General features: G+C 44.6%; 3 protein-coding genes across 4 annotated transcripts; 1 reads left to right on the top strand and 2 right to left on the bottom strand.

The window, feature by feature from the left end:
• Positions 1-119: 119 nt before the first annotated feature.
• On the bottom strand, positions 120-5,754 carry Oseg2 (intraflagellar transport protein Oseg2). Its single transcript, XM_011306475.1, has 3 exons — positions 5,560-5,754; positions 5,332-5,444; positions 120-5,109 (listed from the first exon to the last, which is right to left on the bottom strand). Exons 1-3 carry the CDS (start codon positions 5,740-5,742, stop codon positions 192-194), a joined length of 5,214 nt encoding a protein of 1,737 aa, XP_011304777.1. The 5' UTR covers positions 5,743-5,754; the 3' UTR covers positions 120-191.
• A 456-nt stretch (positions 5,755-6,210) lies between these two features.
• On the top strand, positions 6,211-7,667 carry mRpL19 (mitochondrial ribosomal protein L19). Its single transcript, XM_011306476.1, has 4 exons — positions 6,211-6,291; positions 6,511-6,970; positions 7,038-7,322; positions 7,393-7,667. The coding sequence occupies exons 1-4, from the start codon at positions 6,225-6,227 to the stop codon at positions 7,520-7,522; spliced, it is 942 nt and encodes a 313-aa protein (XP_011304778.1). The 5' UTR covers positions 6,211-6,224; the 3' UTR covers positions 7,523-7,667.
• A 1,433-nt stretch (positions 7,668-9,100) lies between these two features.
• On the bottom strand, positions 9,101-14,402 carry woc (without children). Of its 2 annotated transcripts, none has more exons than XM_011306478.1 (4): positions 14,211-14,402; positions 9,787-13,928; positions 9,569-9,716; positions 9,101-9,494 (listed from the first exon to the last, which is right to left on the bottom strand). In XM_011306478.1, exons 2-4 carry the CDS (start codon positions 13,903-13,905, stop codon positions 9,220-9,222), a joined length of 4,542 nt encoding a protein of 1,513 aa, XP_011304780.1. In that variant the 5' UTR covers positions 13,906-13,928; positions 14,211-14,402; the 3' UTR covers positions 9,101-9,219. The 2 variants fall into 2 exon arrangements, with proteins under 2 accessions (XP_011304780.1, XP_011304779.1); XM_011306477.1 differs by having other exon boundaries at positions 9,787-13,932.
• Between the last annotated feature and the right edge of the window lie 621 nt (positions 14,403-15,023).

The following is a 15,023-nucleotide window of genomic DNA, read 5'->3' on the forward strand; positions in this document are numbered from 1 at the left end:
CGTTATTCACCATCTGCACACGTCTACAGGAAGTGATATTAGATCTTAACTTCATAAATTAATTACTATCCCGTTCCGTCAACGGAAGTATAAGTACATGACTTCAACTTTCATAGAGTCCTAATGTCAGAAATAATAAAAAATCTGACCGCAGACGTCCAGTGGTAATTCCTCTATGATACAACAATTAATTAAAAAGTATAACTTGGTAAATTGCCACACCATTCCTGTATAAATGCTAGGACATCATTGAGAGGGGAGTCCTGGGGTGCTTGTCTAGCCGCATTTAATAATTTATTCCAGTCCTCTCTATCAACAACTCGACTACTCCCATCAAAACGGACAGTAGGTCCTCTTATAGGATACCCAGTTAAGGCACATTCTTGAAGGGGTGTAGATCCATTAGCGGGACAGGTCAAGGACCCGATGTAGACTCCCCTGTTGTCCACTGGAAGCCCTTGCTCCACCTTCTGATCCATGGACACAGCCAGCACCCACTCCCGCACCTCCTCCCTCTCCTCTCTGGAAAGACTCAAGTCCTCGGGCAACGGAACTTCCAGCGGAAAATCCGTTATCCTCAGATCATCGACGTCTAAAATACTCCCGTCACCCTCTTCGATGCATTCCTCGAGATCCAAGAAGTGATTGAGGAAGACAAATGCTTCGCTGTGAGATCCAGCCTTCCTGCACTCAACCCCAGCTTCATAGTAACATCTGTCAGCCAACAGGATATCAGAGAATCTCAAAAGAGAAACAGAACTCTTCATTTCGAGCTGGGCAACAGCTGTGACACCCTGACAAGCTGAATTAACAGCTGAATAATGAGCAACCTTGAGCAGTCTTCCAAATTTCTCCTCATTCGACGAAGAACTCTCAATATTTCTCAACAATCCCAACAAAAAACTCCGGAGTTGAGATAATCGACTGTACCGAGCATCCAGAGACCCATCATGAGAATTCAAAACAGCTTCAGCTAGATGATAATAGAGATTATGGTACTGAGCAATTGGGGGTGTACCAAAAGTATTGTAAAGCTGCAGAGCTTGTTCAGGAGTTCCAGATTTCAATAACTGCGCTGCTCTCTGCGCTACGTACTTATGCAACAACTCAGGACTCTGAGAGCTCGCAGATTCAAATACTTGGATCCACTGACCCTTTCGAGCTAAACTATCCAAAGTCGAGTCGACACTTCCCTCTGTCATTCTATCCCCACTGTCCCTCCCCACATTCTCCCTGTATTTGTCCTCAAGATAGGACTCCAACTCTGGCGCCAATTCCCGAACGATTCTCTTCGCCCTCATCCAATCCCCAACAGATGCCAATGCATTGATCGCCTCCTTGAGTTTATCCGCTTGAAGATAGACTTGAGCGGCCAACGCATGCTCCCCAAGAAGAACTAATTTATTCCCAAGATCACCACCAACTTGAAGAGCAGTCTCTGGTTCCGCTTGATTCAGGAGAATATCAGCAGCTTGAATGAGAATCGGTCTCGAAGGATGTGGATCAAAGATCAGGATATCCAAAGCAGTTCTGACCTCGCCCTCCTCCAACCATCGTCGAGCCTCATCCAGGCTGTTCACCCCCTCGATTCCAGAACTCTTCTGCGATAATTCACGCCTCAATGAAGCTTCCTGACGCGGCAAATACTCTCTGCATACCCTCATTGCTTCCGACCACATCCCCGCCTTCTTGTAATGCTCCACAATGATCTCCGGTTTGTGAGCCCTCAGAAGTAACGACTCAGCAAACGCAAAGTCCTGATTATCAGCAGCTTCGGATGCCCTGGCCACCAGAACCTGCGCCACAGCCTCCTGTCCAACGGATTGTGCCACCTCTTCCGCAGCGTCCCAATCTCTCGTGTGAATGTACATCTGCACAGCTTCAGTTGCCTTTCCCGCCCGAATGAACTCCTTCTCAGCTTCCTGGTACTTTCCCTCGTCCTCCAGTGCCATCGCATACCTGTAGTAAACTTCCTTCTGCTGCTCAGTATTCCCGTACTTTACGGTCTCTAAGGCCCAATCAAACAGCCCCGCCTCACAGGCGATATTAAGACAAGCATCCAAATAACTCAGTCTCATAAGAAGTCGAGCACTGAGTTCGGGAGCTAGAGTTCTAGCCCACATGAGGGCCACCTGATGCCCAGCTTTATCTCCGGCGGCCACTTTAGCGACCCTAAGAGCATCTTCCCACATGTTAACGTTTTTGTAAGCACTAACCGCTCCCTTCCAGTCCTCAGCCCCGAGGAAGTGCTCTTCAGCTTCTCTGGTCTTACCAGCAGCATCTAATTCCCTCGCTAGATAAGCATGAGTTGTTTTTAGCAGATCAGGGCGATGTTCAGAAACGAGTCGAATCATGTCGTTTCTCAGTCCCGCTCTTCTGTACATGGCGATGGCCGCGTCGTACTGACCGATCGCCACGAAGAGGGCCTCGGCGTACCTGAAGTCCCCGGCCTCCTGAAGGCTCTCGGCATGTCCTGTGAGGACGTCAATAGCCTCTTCGGATTTCATGTATTCCATTGCAACTTCATAGGCTCTCGACCAGTTGTTGGATTTAATGTGAACCTCTACTGCTCTTTGGGGTACACCAGCTCGAAGGAAAAGATTTTCCGCAAGATTGGCGTCTCCCATCGATGCGTAATACTCTCCGAGCTTTGCACACTGCTCCTGAATGAGGGGATCATCGCTGTCGATTACCTGAACAATTTGCAGGGCTTTTCGCCATTGTTTTGCATTTATCGCAGCGTTCAATGCTAGTGCAGTCTCTCCTGCCTCGATAAAGTGGTTGATAGCGGCATCGAAGTGCCCGCCATTTGCCAGATGATGACCCCATTCTTTCTCGAGTGAGACAACGGAGTTGGGTTCGACGGATCTGGCTAGATCGAGAGCCCTGGCGAACACCCCGGCTTCGCCGTAGCATTTTATCGCCCCTGCAAAGTCGTTGGTTCTCTCCAGGATCTCTCCAGCGAGTTCCATGAGATCCGATGACTTCAGAGCCTTCACCACTTGTTTCGTGATGTCCTGGTCGCTGAGCAGCTCTTCGTGGACGAGAAGGAGACGTCCAGCTCTACCTGCTCGTCCCGCCTCGAGGAAGAGCTTCACAGATTTTCTCGGATCGTCATTCTCGATTATTGACGCAGCTCGTGCTGACTGACCGCTTTTTGATAACCAGGACAAGTGCTTCTCCTTGAGCTCTTTCAGGCCCGACCAATCCCGGGATTCGGCGAGGCTCAGGGCGTCCTCCCAGTGCCAGTACTTCTGGTACATCTTCAGGGCTTTCTCGAGTTCGTTTTGCTCCAGGTAAATGGCCTCCGCTGTCTTCAGTTCTCCACTGAGAATCGCCAGCTTAGCCCAGCAGTCTGGTGATCCCATTGGGTCATTCCCAGTCTCCTTCGCGTATTTTTCACCGGTTTTTACGATGTCCTTGAGAAAACTCGAACAAGCAACGTCACCGAGTGCTGCGTAGCATCGAGCAGCAACGAGAAACTTCCTCTCAGCCATTGCATTTCTGGCAACATTCTCCCACATCGCCTCCACCTGCGGCCGATCACCGAGTTCTTCCAGGAAGAGGACAACTCTGCCAAAATCGTTGTCATGAAGAGCTGTCCCAAATTCGATCAAACCCTCGTCCAGAGGATGAAATACTTTGGATCCTGCGTCTTCGACGACCACAGCTGTCTTCCCTGGTTCCCTCTCAATGTCTATGGCATCTCCCCGGATGGACATGAGAGTTGCAGCCTCTGGTGCATCAACATTGTACCATACTGCAAGTTTATTTCCAGTCTGGGCGACAGCAACATCACTTCCTGGTACCCACGAAGCGAATCCTGTACCCGTTAGCAGAAGTGTTCTGCCTCCCTTGTCGTCGCACAACCAAAGTCTTCCCTTCTTGTCCCTCGACAGCAATCGATGCCCAGTTTCACTCAGCTCCAACCAATCGACCCTCGCATCGTGGGTAATGACGCTGATGGTCGAGCCGGTTAGGAAATCAATGATACGGATTGTCTTTGGATCGAGGAGATAAGCCAATCGTTTGTTATCCGGCATTCCTGCCACCTGACGCTCGTTAATTCTCACTGACACGACGTGGGGATTGACAGCTTCAGTTCTCACAGCCCCCAGGATCTCGTTCTTCCCGTACTCCACGATTGTAAGCTCACCGGCGTAGAATATCAGACAAACTCCTGGGTATTCGAAGAAGAATTTTTCACCCCCTGGTTTATCCTCCCAAGGAATTTCGCTCAGAAGATTCAGCTCGATATCACTAATGAGAAGAGTCGAGTTCGTCCTGGCGACTATGTGGTTGTCAGAGCGACCCATCACCCTGACATCCTCGATCTCATTCCCCGTTGACGATTTAATGATCACGGGACGAGTAGAATTGTTCAGCGAACGGATAACCACTTGGCTTGGACCGACGTAGGCGACTTCGTGGCTTCCTCGCACCATCGCCCGTTTCAGTACAGTTTCAAATTGTTCGACTGCTCCAGTGAGACCTCCGATGACGAGCCTGGAGCCATCTCTTCTCCAGGCGAGGGCAGTCACTGTATAGAGGTTCGGGAGTTCCCGGGTGTTGGTCTCCTCCCAGATGGAGCGTCTTGGACTCCAGTCGATGGTTCGAATTCTGTTCCAGGAGCCGATGGCAACGCTCTGTCCACTTGGGCTGCAGCAGGCGATTGAGATCTCCTTGTCATCGGGATCGCGAGAGTAATCAAAGATTTTTGCAACTTTACCGTGGGAATCGTAGATTGTTAATCGCTTGTCGCATCCACCTGCGCAAATATGACCTTGAGCCCAGGCGAGGGCGTAAGCAGGGACTCCGTGGGTAACGACTCGTCCGGAAGGCTCGGTGTTTCCGTCGTTCTTCAGGAAGTAGCGGATTATACTGCCGTCTGCGTGGCTAGAGAGAAATCCAGTGTTTTTACCGTTTCCTGCGAGGGCTATTGTCATCGCGTCGGCTGTGTAGAGGGTCTGGGCCTTATGCGCTTTTAAAATAGACACCCGCACTTTTCCATCTGCTAGACCCACGATTATTGGACCCTCTGGAGGCCATAGCATGCAAGTCACTGCACTACTCTGGCCGAATTTGTTACAGATGACTTTTTTATCACCCCTGGGGAGAAAGCCATTTGTTAAGAATATTCTGTCACCTTTTGAAGAAAGAATATAAAGACATTGGGAGGGGAATATGGGGAATACTATAATTCCTAATAATATTTTCCTGTCTATCCGATCAAAAATTTGTCAGAAAATTTAAAAAACCGGTAGTTTTGTCTACAAAGGGGCAGAACATCAATTGATCGATTTTACGTCTTCCCTATTTACAGGTATTTACCATTCTTCGCCGATTTTGTAGACGTAGATGATGTTGTCACTTTGGCCAACAGCTATTTTTGTTGAGTCCGAGGAGAAGGCTATTGCCTTGACAACGTAACTTTTCTTTCCAAACTGCCACAAAATCATTCCAACAATAAATTCAGTAAATCATTTCATTCATTTCAATTAACTCTGAATCGTTTGATAACGAAAATGTTAGAATAATAATTAGTTGAATTCAACTCACCTTGGAATCCACAGGTTTAGTGGAAAACCGATCCTTTCTATTTCCATTCTCATCGAATAGATAAATAGATCTGTCTGACAAGGCTACAGCTAGTTTCAGATTATTTGGAGACCAGGCAATAGCCACTACACGATTTTCACTATCACTGGAGGGCGAAACGGTCCCCAGGTACTTCAAAATCATGATTGACTCAACGAATTCGTCATCGTAGTGAATACAAAAAAATCAGAGGAATTTCCTACCTGGGGAAACGTCGATCTGTTTTCCATTTCGTTACCTAGCAACTGAAGATCATTGTCATGGCGTTTATCAAAGACACAATGTCAACACGTGAAACATTCATCAATATTATCATTCGAATTGCAATACTCCAGTGCTTATCAGTGCAGCACAATTATTGATCGCTTGGATCGATGAATCTTGAATTTCTCTCATTTTTACAGAAAAGAGTGATTCATAAATCGCGCCAATTTATATTCATGGTACATGGATAATCATATGCGAGAGGGTCATTAAGAATATTATTTATATCATTGGAGAATTTATTATTTGAATATCAATATTAGGAGATAATTTATCAAAGGACTTGTTTGAAAATTGCGAGGAATTTTTGTGGTTCACTAGCGCCGCAGCTTCGGAGAATTGACGTATCTTCATAATAAAACATGTCAGCTGTGGGTTTAGCTTTGTCTCGACATCTTCGAGCTCATTTTTTGGGGTCTAAAACGATTTGTAAGTTGGATTAATGAATTATTAATTACCAATCTCTTCACAATTTTATGTGACTGTAAATATTATAATGGCACTAGCTTTTTGTTGAATATTCGACGAAACATGAAGAGCTAACCTATTTCCTCTTTTACGACTTCGAATATATATGCAACCGGTCGTTTTTTAAGAAATGTTTAATTACCTAATAATTTAATTTTATTGGATGCGAATTTTGTCCAGGTAAAGACATAAGATGTCTCTCGACCTCCGCAGGAACAGCACAAACCCCTCAGGAGATTTCCACGAAAGATCCTCCAAGTGCCTCAAACCCCGAGAATTTAAATCCTCGAAGTCAGGATCCACCGGTACCCTCGCAATATAGATTCGTTTACCCCGAGTTCCTTCCTGATCCCACCCCGGGATTTCGCAATCATCTTCGGGAAAAACTCGAGAGGATGGACATGATGGCGAGGAGAACTGTCATCGACATCCCAGAGTTCTACGTCGGTTCAGTCCTCGCGGTGACGTATTCAGAACCCCATGCACCAGGAAAATCTAACAAATTTGTGGGGATTTGCATAGACAGGAAGGGTTCTGGCTTGAGAGCTAATTTTCTGTTGAGAAATGTCATCGATAATCAGGGGGTTGAAATTAAATTCGACTTGTACGATCCGGCCATTCAGCAGATTGACTGCTTAAGGTATCCATCGATTTTTTAAATTATTGATTGAAATTCCTAACAATTTATCTCTTTATTTTTTTTATAGACTTGAAAAGAGATTGGATGAAGAATTGTACTATCTTCGTGATGCTCCCCTAGAATACAGTACATTCCCAATGGATATGGAGGTGGAACTTCTCCCTGAAGGAAGTGAAGTTCCAATCAATCCTCTCAAAGTACCCCTAAAACCTGCCCCATGGTTAAAGAGATGGGAGATCTACCCGATGAAGGGAATCGTGCCAGAAACGGTTGTTGTTACTCCAAAGAAGTGGTTGAGGGCTGAAAAACTGAAGAAACCTTGGGAAAAATACGACCTCATGAAGATTTACAGGTATTTTTCAACGCTCAGCTATTCAATAATTCTCTTATCCATTTTCTGATTTTTATTGTTAACTTTACAGATCCACAATCCCAGAAGAAGACCAGCAAGCAATTTACTCCGAAGTTTACTCCAAACTTCATACCCTAGAAATTTCGAGGAAAAAAATGAAACGTAAACGTGGATTCGTTCGTCCCACCAAGAGCCAGTGAAAATTTGTAAAAATATGTTAATAATTCATTGCGTACTTGTTTATAAATGAATAATGAAATAAAAGAATGATAAAAAGCTTGAACTGAAATTATGTTCTCGATCCTTCAACGAGATGAATATTCACATGGACCTTCAACCAAGGAAGCACAAAACTCCAAAGTACTAGAACTTGTTCCAGGTATTCCTTGAACCCCGTTGACATCCTGCCAGGTCGACAACGACTCTCGATCCTGTGGTTCGTATTCCTCACAATCTTTTTCCAGTGATTCCCTTTCCATTTCAGGAGCTGCGTAGAATTTCGCAGCCATGACCCTCCGCATCTTCGCCATCTCTTCATGGAGACACGCAAGACGTTCACCAGTGCAAATGACATAGATCCATGCACAGACGTGAATGACGCAATTGTTGGAGGTCCGATGCTGAACAGGATAATCCCCAGGTTGGTAGAAAGTCCACTGGTTCCAGTCCAGATCTCCTTTCACAGACTCCATCAGCTGGCACATCTGCTTCAACAGGTTCTCGGGTGGGGCCTTGTGGGGCCCATCCAAGAATAAAAAAATCCTCGATCTCGGGACTATTACGAGTAAATTGCAGTGGCCACCGTACACCAGGGGAAACAACCAGACATCTCTTCTCCAGCAGTCATTCCTCCACAGCCAGTGGGCCATGGATTTTTCTTCGCATTGAGACAACAGCTCGTAGTGACAGCTTTGGAATGCCAAAATGTTCAGTCCAGATTTCGATGCAGTATCCGCCATCAGTTGCAACCATGCGTCGATGATCGGATCTTTGACTAGTTTTCCTTTGCGAAGACATCTCCACATTTCAGGTTCTAGCAATATTCCGTAGACTCTTTTTGTTATGTGTGGGAATTTTCTCGGATATTTCCAATTTTTTTGGAGAATATTCTTTGGGTTCTCAGCAGTGGATGTGGAAGGAGTCTCTTCATTTTCGTGATCTTTGGGATTCATCTTGATTTTGAGAGATGGAAATTTATATAATTGTTTCTCACAGGCACCTAATTGAAATACTGAATATTTTTTCTACTGTGTGCATTTCTTGGCGATCTCGGTGTTTTGACAGCTTCCCTTATCTTCAGAATTGGAGATAATTCGTGAGTCGACAGTAAGTTTGTTATTACAATAAATATTGGTATGAGAAAATATTTGATGGATGAAGAATATGTACGTGAGGAGACGATCGAATTGTTAGGAGTTTATCATGCGAAATTTAATTAAAAAATCTTCATCTCAATTTTGAATAATAGGATTACCCTCAAATTACCTCTAAATTGTGTACAAATTTATCTCGCATTTTTATATTTTTTCTATTCATTCATTCATTAATAGTCCACTCATATTTCATAATTAAAAAATTGATCTGTCATTTCATCAAATTGAAAGAACCATAAAGGGGCAGTAAAAATTCAATTAATTTCAAAACTTCAATTTGATGACAATGATTTTAATTCACAATTATGAAACAAATCTTGTTATTTTATTTCCTAGATATTCATAATTATACATTGAAAAAAATCGAATTATCATGAGGCAAATGAATTTTGACTCTTGTCATGTGTTCAACTGAATTCATTTATGATTAATTTTCGGACGTGCATCGACCTCCATCTCTTTTTAATTTCATACAAAAAAACAACGCCCTGCGTGAGGAAGAGCTTCAGTACGATGAATCCTGATTAACTGCTCCACAGAGCAACATTGATCTCCTTAACCATCTTGACCCGATTAAGCATCTTCACGAGATGATCCTTAGCCAGCGGCGATGTTGAATACCACACAGGACTATCTGGGACACAGCTGCGTTCAGGAAGAAGATAGAATACGTCGTTACGACTCTTAACACTCTCTGGACATTTCGACAGGTAAAATTCGTAGAGTTTTACTGGACATCTCAAGGGGTTCTCCTCGTTCTCCTGCTGCTCGTACACTTTCTTTTTCCTCGAATTAGCTTCTGCGAAGATTCAAAGAAAAATAATCATCGAAAAAATTATTCATGAAAGAGCATGAGTGATCGAGAATACGAACCTAGCGCAGCCTGGGGTGGATAAAATCTCAGGAGTACGTTCCTCGCTCCAGGAGGCTTCCCAGCACCTGCTGCAGCTTGTGCGGCTGGATTTCGCTTCCAATGTTTCATTATATGTGAGAATGACAGCTGCATATGTTCCTCGACAGTCTAAATTCAAACAATTGATATTAAACCACTGATAAAAGAATGAAAACTGAATCGAAAAATTCCAACTCACCGTTAAATTAAAATGTTTCGTATTAAAAAACATGAGTGTGCTCAAGAGGACATGGGGTGAGTGTGCTCCGAGTTGCTTGCACTCCCAGAGATGTTCCTCTTCGACCCTCGTCACAATATAATGTGCCTCATTATACAAAACTGAAAACTTGGTAGCCACTTCATTCAAACAATCGGTAAATTTCTCGTAATACGAATCCGTAAAGATATTATCAATCCTATTATTCTTAAAGAGATACTGTTGAATACCAAGACAAAGATAATAAATAGTATCAGGCGCATACTCTGCTCCATTGGGTTTCCTCACTTCCTTCAGAAACAGACACAATGAGTAATTAAGCTCATCAGCAGTGAGCTGAAGCAAATCGGTCTTGAAGGGTTTAACAATCTTGTTCCCAGCGTTTTTCTCCATCTCAGCATTTTTCGTGATGACCCACTGCCTCCAGGCATTCACCCCAAAGGTAAATTTCAGTGCCATATTGGCGTCAGGTTTCTCAAGGGGTTCGACAGTTCGCGTGGGTGTCTGAGACTCTGGTGGAGGCATCAGAGGCGGCTCCCCAGTGCTGGCAGACCTCTTGCCCTTTTTATTAGCCCCTTTCGCCTTGTGGGTCACTGTTCTCTTCCTTCCACGTGTCTGTCTCTCCACCTGGTTCTCCTCTCCATCACCCTGTCCCTGAGGTGTAGCTGCAATTGTGCTAGGCGTCAGCGCTGCCTCGAGGTCGACAGCCGGTTCCTCTAACTCTCCTGTTGCCATTTTCAAGGCCATCTGGAGCATCTCTTCACCAAACGCATTACCTCCATCCACAGGATCCTGCTTCTCCTCAACAGCATTCTCACTCACCTCGACATTCTCATTCTCATTCCCATTGTCATCAGATTCAGAGTCACTCTCTGTCTTCTTCTTATCAGTCGCCACCATCTCCGCCATCATGAGGAGCTCTGCCTCGAAGGGATCTGATGGCAATTTCTCCTGAATTTTTTTGAGCTCTTTGAATATACCCTTGGCACTGTTTCGCGTTGTTGGAATGAATATGGGAACTGGGATTGGTAAGGGGAAGGGCATGGGCACAGGAAATGGAAAAGAAAACATGTGGACTGGAAACGGTACGTAAATGGGTACTGGAATGGGAATTATGACCTTTTGGATCTCGTCAGTCTGTGTGGATTTTGTGCAGGGGTGGGGTTTTACTGATACCCCTTTGGTGTGCATCAGGGGTTTGCACTGGGTCATTTTATTGTGCATCTGGACAGGACTTGGGGGTCTGGTGATTACCTGTTGTTTGAAAAGAATTGGCGTGCCCGGGACAGCTGTTGGATTTGTTATCGTTGCACTGTTCAAATTTACAACGTTATTCGTGGCTTTCTGGGTGATAGCGGGCTGTCCATTCGACGGTAGAGAAGCTAGACTAGCCACTGATGATATCACAGGAAGCGATTTTTTACTCTGAAGGCTGGCGTTCTGCATGTCTGTGACTTTCTTGACAACCCCGAGGGGTTGAACCTTCCCTGGATAGGTGCGTTTGGGCATTCCTGTGGGAACAGGTGCGTCCTCCCCGGAGGGAATTGTTATTGGGGACTTAGTGTACTGCGCTTGGAACTTCATGACACAATTATAGGAGCAGAAATTTCTAATTGTTGCATCTGACATCGTGAGGTGGTACTGGGCCTGAGAGAACTCTTTGCAGAGGTCACAACGAATTCTTCTCGCTGACACTGCGTTAATGGATACCTGGTAGAGGGTGAGACAATTGAGACTGCACATCATGACTACTTGTCCGGACTTTAACTCCTTTTTTATCATGTCGAAGTTGTACTTCTTGACTTTGCACCAGTTACAGGGAACGATTTTTCTGTTTGTAATGATGAAAATGTTGAGACAACTTTTACTGCAGAAGGTGTGTGCCTCGTTGTTGTAGAAGACAACTGTGCTCTTCTTGTTACCTACTTGGAAGTACTTTTTACACGTAGCACAGTGGTCTGGATCAACTTTGTTGACAAACTTGAAGGCTGCAAAGCATGGCTCACTGCAAATGGCTTGGGACTGACCCCTGTCTATCTGAACCTCGCAGAAGACTATTTTCTCTTCCTGACAGACGCTGCAGGCCTTTCGCTCGGTAGGTGGTGGTTCCGTAGAATTCATTCTCGAGTATTTTTCCATGCACTGTTGAGTGCAAAAGTCCTTGAATTGGCCTTTATCACCGACTGGGGCAAGAAAACCATCTGTCCCCGAGCTGATGTCCTTCTGGCAGTAGCTGCACACCTTGAGGCCTTTTTTGAACTCCTCCAGGCACGTGGAACAGCAGAACTGACGAACGTCGAAACCAAAACGAACGCAATATTTCCCCAAGGAAATTGGTTGTACATTTCCATTGCAGTTCCTGCAGTAACTCCCGTACTTGGTCTGAAATTTTCCCAGACATTCTTCATTACAGAATTCCATCGTTTCCCAAGAGAGATTTCTTTCGTCATTGGATTCGACTATCAAAAGACAGCTGGCACAGCGTTTCTCGTATTTTGAATTAGCCCCTTCTGAGGGAATGTCTGTAGCCTTTCCATGGGTATCCATGAAGGAGCTTTGACATCTTTTCGAACAAACCCTGAACTCTTCACTTCCAATTTTCACTTTTATCTTACAGGGCTTCTCCTCCTGACATTGTTTACAGACGTGTTTCTCGGGGAGTGTAATCTCCGATATTTCTTCCGAGCTCTTGACCTCGATATCCAGGTCTATCACCTTATCTGTTATCGCTGCAGAAGTTGCGTCTGACGATTTCGATTTATTAGAGTGTTCAGGGGCTTTTGCAAGTTTCGAAACCTTAACTGAGGGTTTCTCAGGGGCTGCCGGTTCTGGCGCCTTAGGGGGATCTTTCTTGGAGCCTGATTTTCCGGGGATGATTATCTTCATATCATCAGGGATGATGCAAAGCTCGTCGTCTTGTCCTGGAAGGACTGTCGAGTGCTCGTCTGTCTCAAGGGGAATCACATGCACTTCAGACTGAGGGACTTTTTCACTCGATTTATCGGATTTATCCTGGGACTTTTGCGCCTCTGAAAGGCCTTCAGATACTTCCTCGACCTCCTCTGCGTCTGACGACTTTTTCGAGGACTCAGGGTCTTGGAGGTTGTCACTCTCTGTTGGCGTGCTTGAAGTTTCTTTGGATGACGTCGCCTTGACAGCGTCCTGGAGGTTGTCAGCCTGATCCCCCAACTTCGAAAAATTTATGTCTCTCTCATTGTTGTCGTCAGTGTCCATGGTATCAACATTATCAGCAGCTAGAGTGTCACCCCCGAAGGGGTCCTCAGCCTCCGATGGACCCTCCAGGGGATTATCATCTGGTTTATCCTGCGATATCTGCACGAACTCAGTTTTCTCAGGTTCTCGATCCTTGTCCTCGTCCTTTTCAAGGTCACTATCCAGAGTTACCGATTCTATTTTGTCATCTTCTGAGGGCTTCGGCTCGGAACCAGGCGATTTGGAAGACTCATCGAGTGGGGATCCTGGTTTTGAAGATGAAGAAGTTTCCTCTAGGGCGACAACTCCATCTGTATGAGGGGATGACGGTTTTGATGATACAGGGGTCTCTTTCGATTTCTCAGAATTTTTACCGGAAGTTGTTGGTTTTTCTCGACAACTTTCTGCGGAATCTGGATCACTTTCACATGGGGGAGAGGTCTTTGAGGGATTAGAGATTGTTGGAAGAATTTCTGGGGATTCAGAGTCCTTTGGGGTTTCTGAGGACTTCTTTCGACCACCAGGAGCTTGTGATCGTTTTTTTTTATTCTCATCCTGTGTAGAATCTCTTAAGGATCCACTGGAGTCCCTCGATGTGTCTTTCGAGGAGGAGTCCTCATGGCTCAGTCGAGCCTCTGCACTCTCACCATCTCCAGTCTCTGATTGTTCTGGCTGGGGGGATTCTCTGCAACTTCCTAGGATGGGAGTCAGTCTCTTTGATTCACACTCACCTCCACCTTTACCAGGATTTTTCGTGACGTGCGATTTTTGATCACAGAGGGTTTTCTTCGTTGAATCCTCTTTATTGTGACTAGATGTAGAAACCTCAAGGCTTTCGTCCTGTGCAGCCTCAGGGGGGCAGGTTGAAGCATTCTGGGCAGGTTCCATCGTACAACGATTCAGTATTCAAGCTGCCTAGAACCCAATGGAATCTTTTAGGTGATATTAAAATAATTCCGCTACCGGTGAGAAATAACTCGCAATATGGAAAAATCACAAGAAAATGGGGATGCAGCCAGTGACAATCAGCTAATACAAACATTGAGGTTAGAATGTTGCTGTCTAATTAGAATCAACAATAAAATATTCCTGATAACTTTAATAGCAGTAACAATAAATCACTTAGGGATTCGATTACTCTCCGTTTAATTATACTGGACTTAATATTTAGGTAAATAAATTACACTGATTACCAACAAATGCCGCACTCAAAATGTAACTCGCTGGAGGACAATTAAGTTCTTCAGTATTCACTCGTCCGAGACGTTTTGTTTTGATTGCTTTTATTTTTCCAAACTAATTCTTTAACCATACTTTTAATTAATAAGGAGGTTCATGTGCATTTGAACGCATTGAACATCACAACACGCATCTGATGTGAGAGCCGGACGGCAACGGCCAGAGAAAATAGGCTAAAGTAGAGGGTTAGTTCGGAGCAAAAAGGATTGACTGAAGTAGAGATTCAATTCTGGGGGTTTGATCCCAGTGGTATCGTAGTACTGCACCCCAAGAAAGGGAGGGCGCAACACGCAATGCTGGGGTGTCCATCAAGTCGACAGGGTGAATTTTATTTTCTACGATATGAATGCTTTTTGTTTTTTATTTGTTTAACTGAAATTTAGCCGACTGTAGAATGAGCGGAAGGGGGAAACCCCATTTTGTGGAATTTCGAATGGAAAAAATTATTTAATATATTGAAGATATACTCCTAATGAAATTATTTTTTTATAATGAACGCGTTGGTTAATCGTCAACGTGCTTGAATAGCACGCGGATACCTTGGGTTCGATCCCGCCATCATTCATTTTTTTTTTCAAAATAATTCCAATTTTTTCTTTTGTAAATGGTTAATAAATCGAAATATTGTTTAAAAAGTGAATACTTGAAAGTCGAAAAGATATCCAGTGAAAGTGAAAAATTCGAAATTTTTGAAAAAGTATCAGGGTAACATGAACATCGAGAAGGTATTCACTGCAATTGAAAAATTCGAAATTTTTGAAAAAGTA

The sequence above is a fragment of the Fopius arisanus genome, unplaced genomic scaffold (assembly GCF_000806365.1).
Source record: "Fopius arisanus strain USDA-PBARC FA_bdor unplaced genomic scaffold, ASM80636v1 scaffold00048, whole genome shotgun sequence".
Classification (NCBI taxonomy): domain Eukaryota; kingdom Metazoa; phylum Arthropoda; class Insecta; order Hymenoptera; family Braconidae; genus Fopius; species Fopius arisanus.

What these genes read in the sequence shown, in the direction of transcription:
- Oseg2 (XM_011306475.1), bottom strand. Translation starts at nt 5,742, where the DNA reads ATGATTTTGAAGTACCTGGGGACCGTTTCGCCCTCCAGTGATAGTGAA. An exon ending in CTAAACCTGTGGATTCCAAG is followed by an intron (nt 5,445 to 5,559) that starts GTGAGTTGAATT and finishes ATTTTGTGGCAG; the next exon opens with TTTGGAAAGAAAAGTTACGT. An exon ending in TACAAAATCGGCGAAGAATG is followed by an intron (nt 5,110 to 5,331) that starts GTAAATACCTGT and finishes CTTTCTCCCCAG; the next exon opens with GGGTGATAAAAAAGTCATCT.
- mRpL19 (XM_011306476.1), top strand. Translation starts at nt 6,225, where the DNA reads ATGTCAGCTGTGGGTTTAGCTTTGTCTCGACATCTTCGAGCTCATTTT. An exon ending in TTTGGGGTCTAAAACGATTT is followed by an intron (nt 6,292 to 6,510) that starts GTAAGTTGGATT and finishes AATTTTGTCCAG; the next exon opens with GTAAAGACATAAGATGTCTC. An exon ending in CAGCAGATTGACTGCTTAAG is followed by an intron (nt 6,971 to 7,037) that starts GTATCCATCGAT and finishes TTTTTTTTATAG; the next exon opens with ACTTGAAAAGAGATTGGATG.
- woc (XM_011306478.1), bottom strand. Translation starts at nt 13,905, where the DNA reads ATGGAACCTGCCCAGAATGCTTCAACCTGCCCCCCTGAGGCTGCACAG. An exon ending in CGAAACATTTTAATTTAACG is followed by an intron (nt 9,717 to 9,786) that starts GTGAGTTGGAAT and finishes GTTTGAATTTAG; the next exon opens with ACTGTCGAGGAACATATGCA. An exon ending in TCCACCCCAGGCTGCGCTAG is followed by an intron (nt 9,495 to 9,568) that starts GTTCGTATTCTC and finishes GAATCTTCGCAG; the next exon opens with AAGCTAATTCGAGGAAAAAG.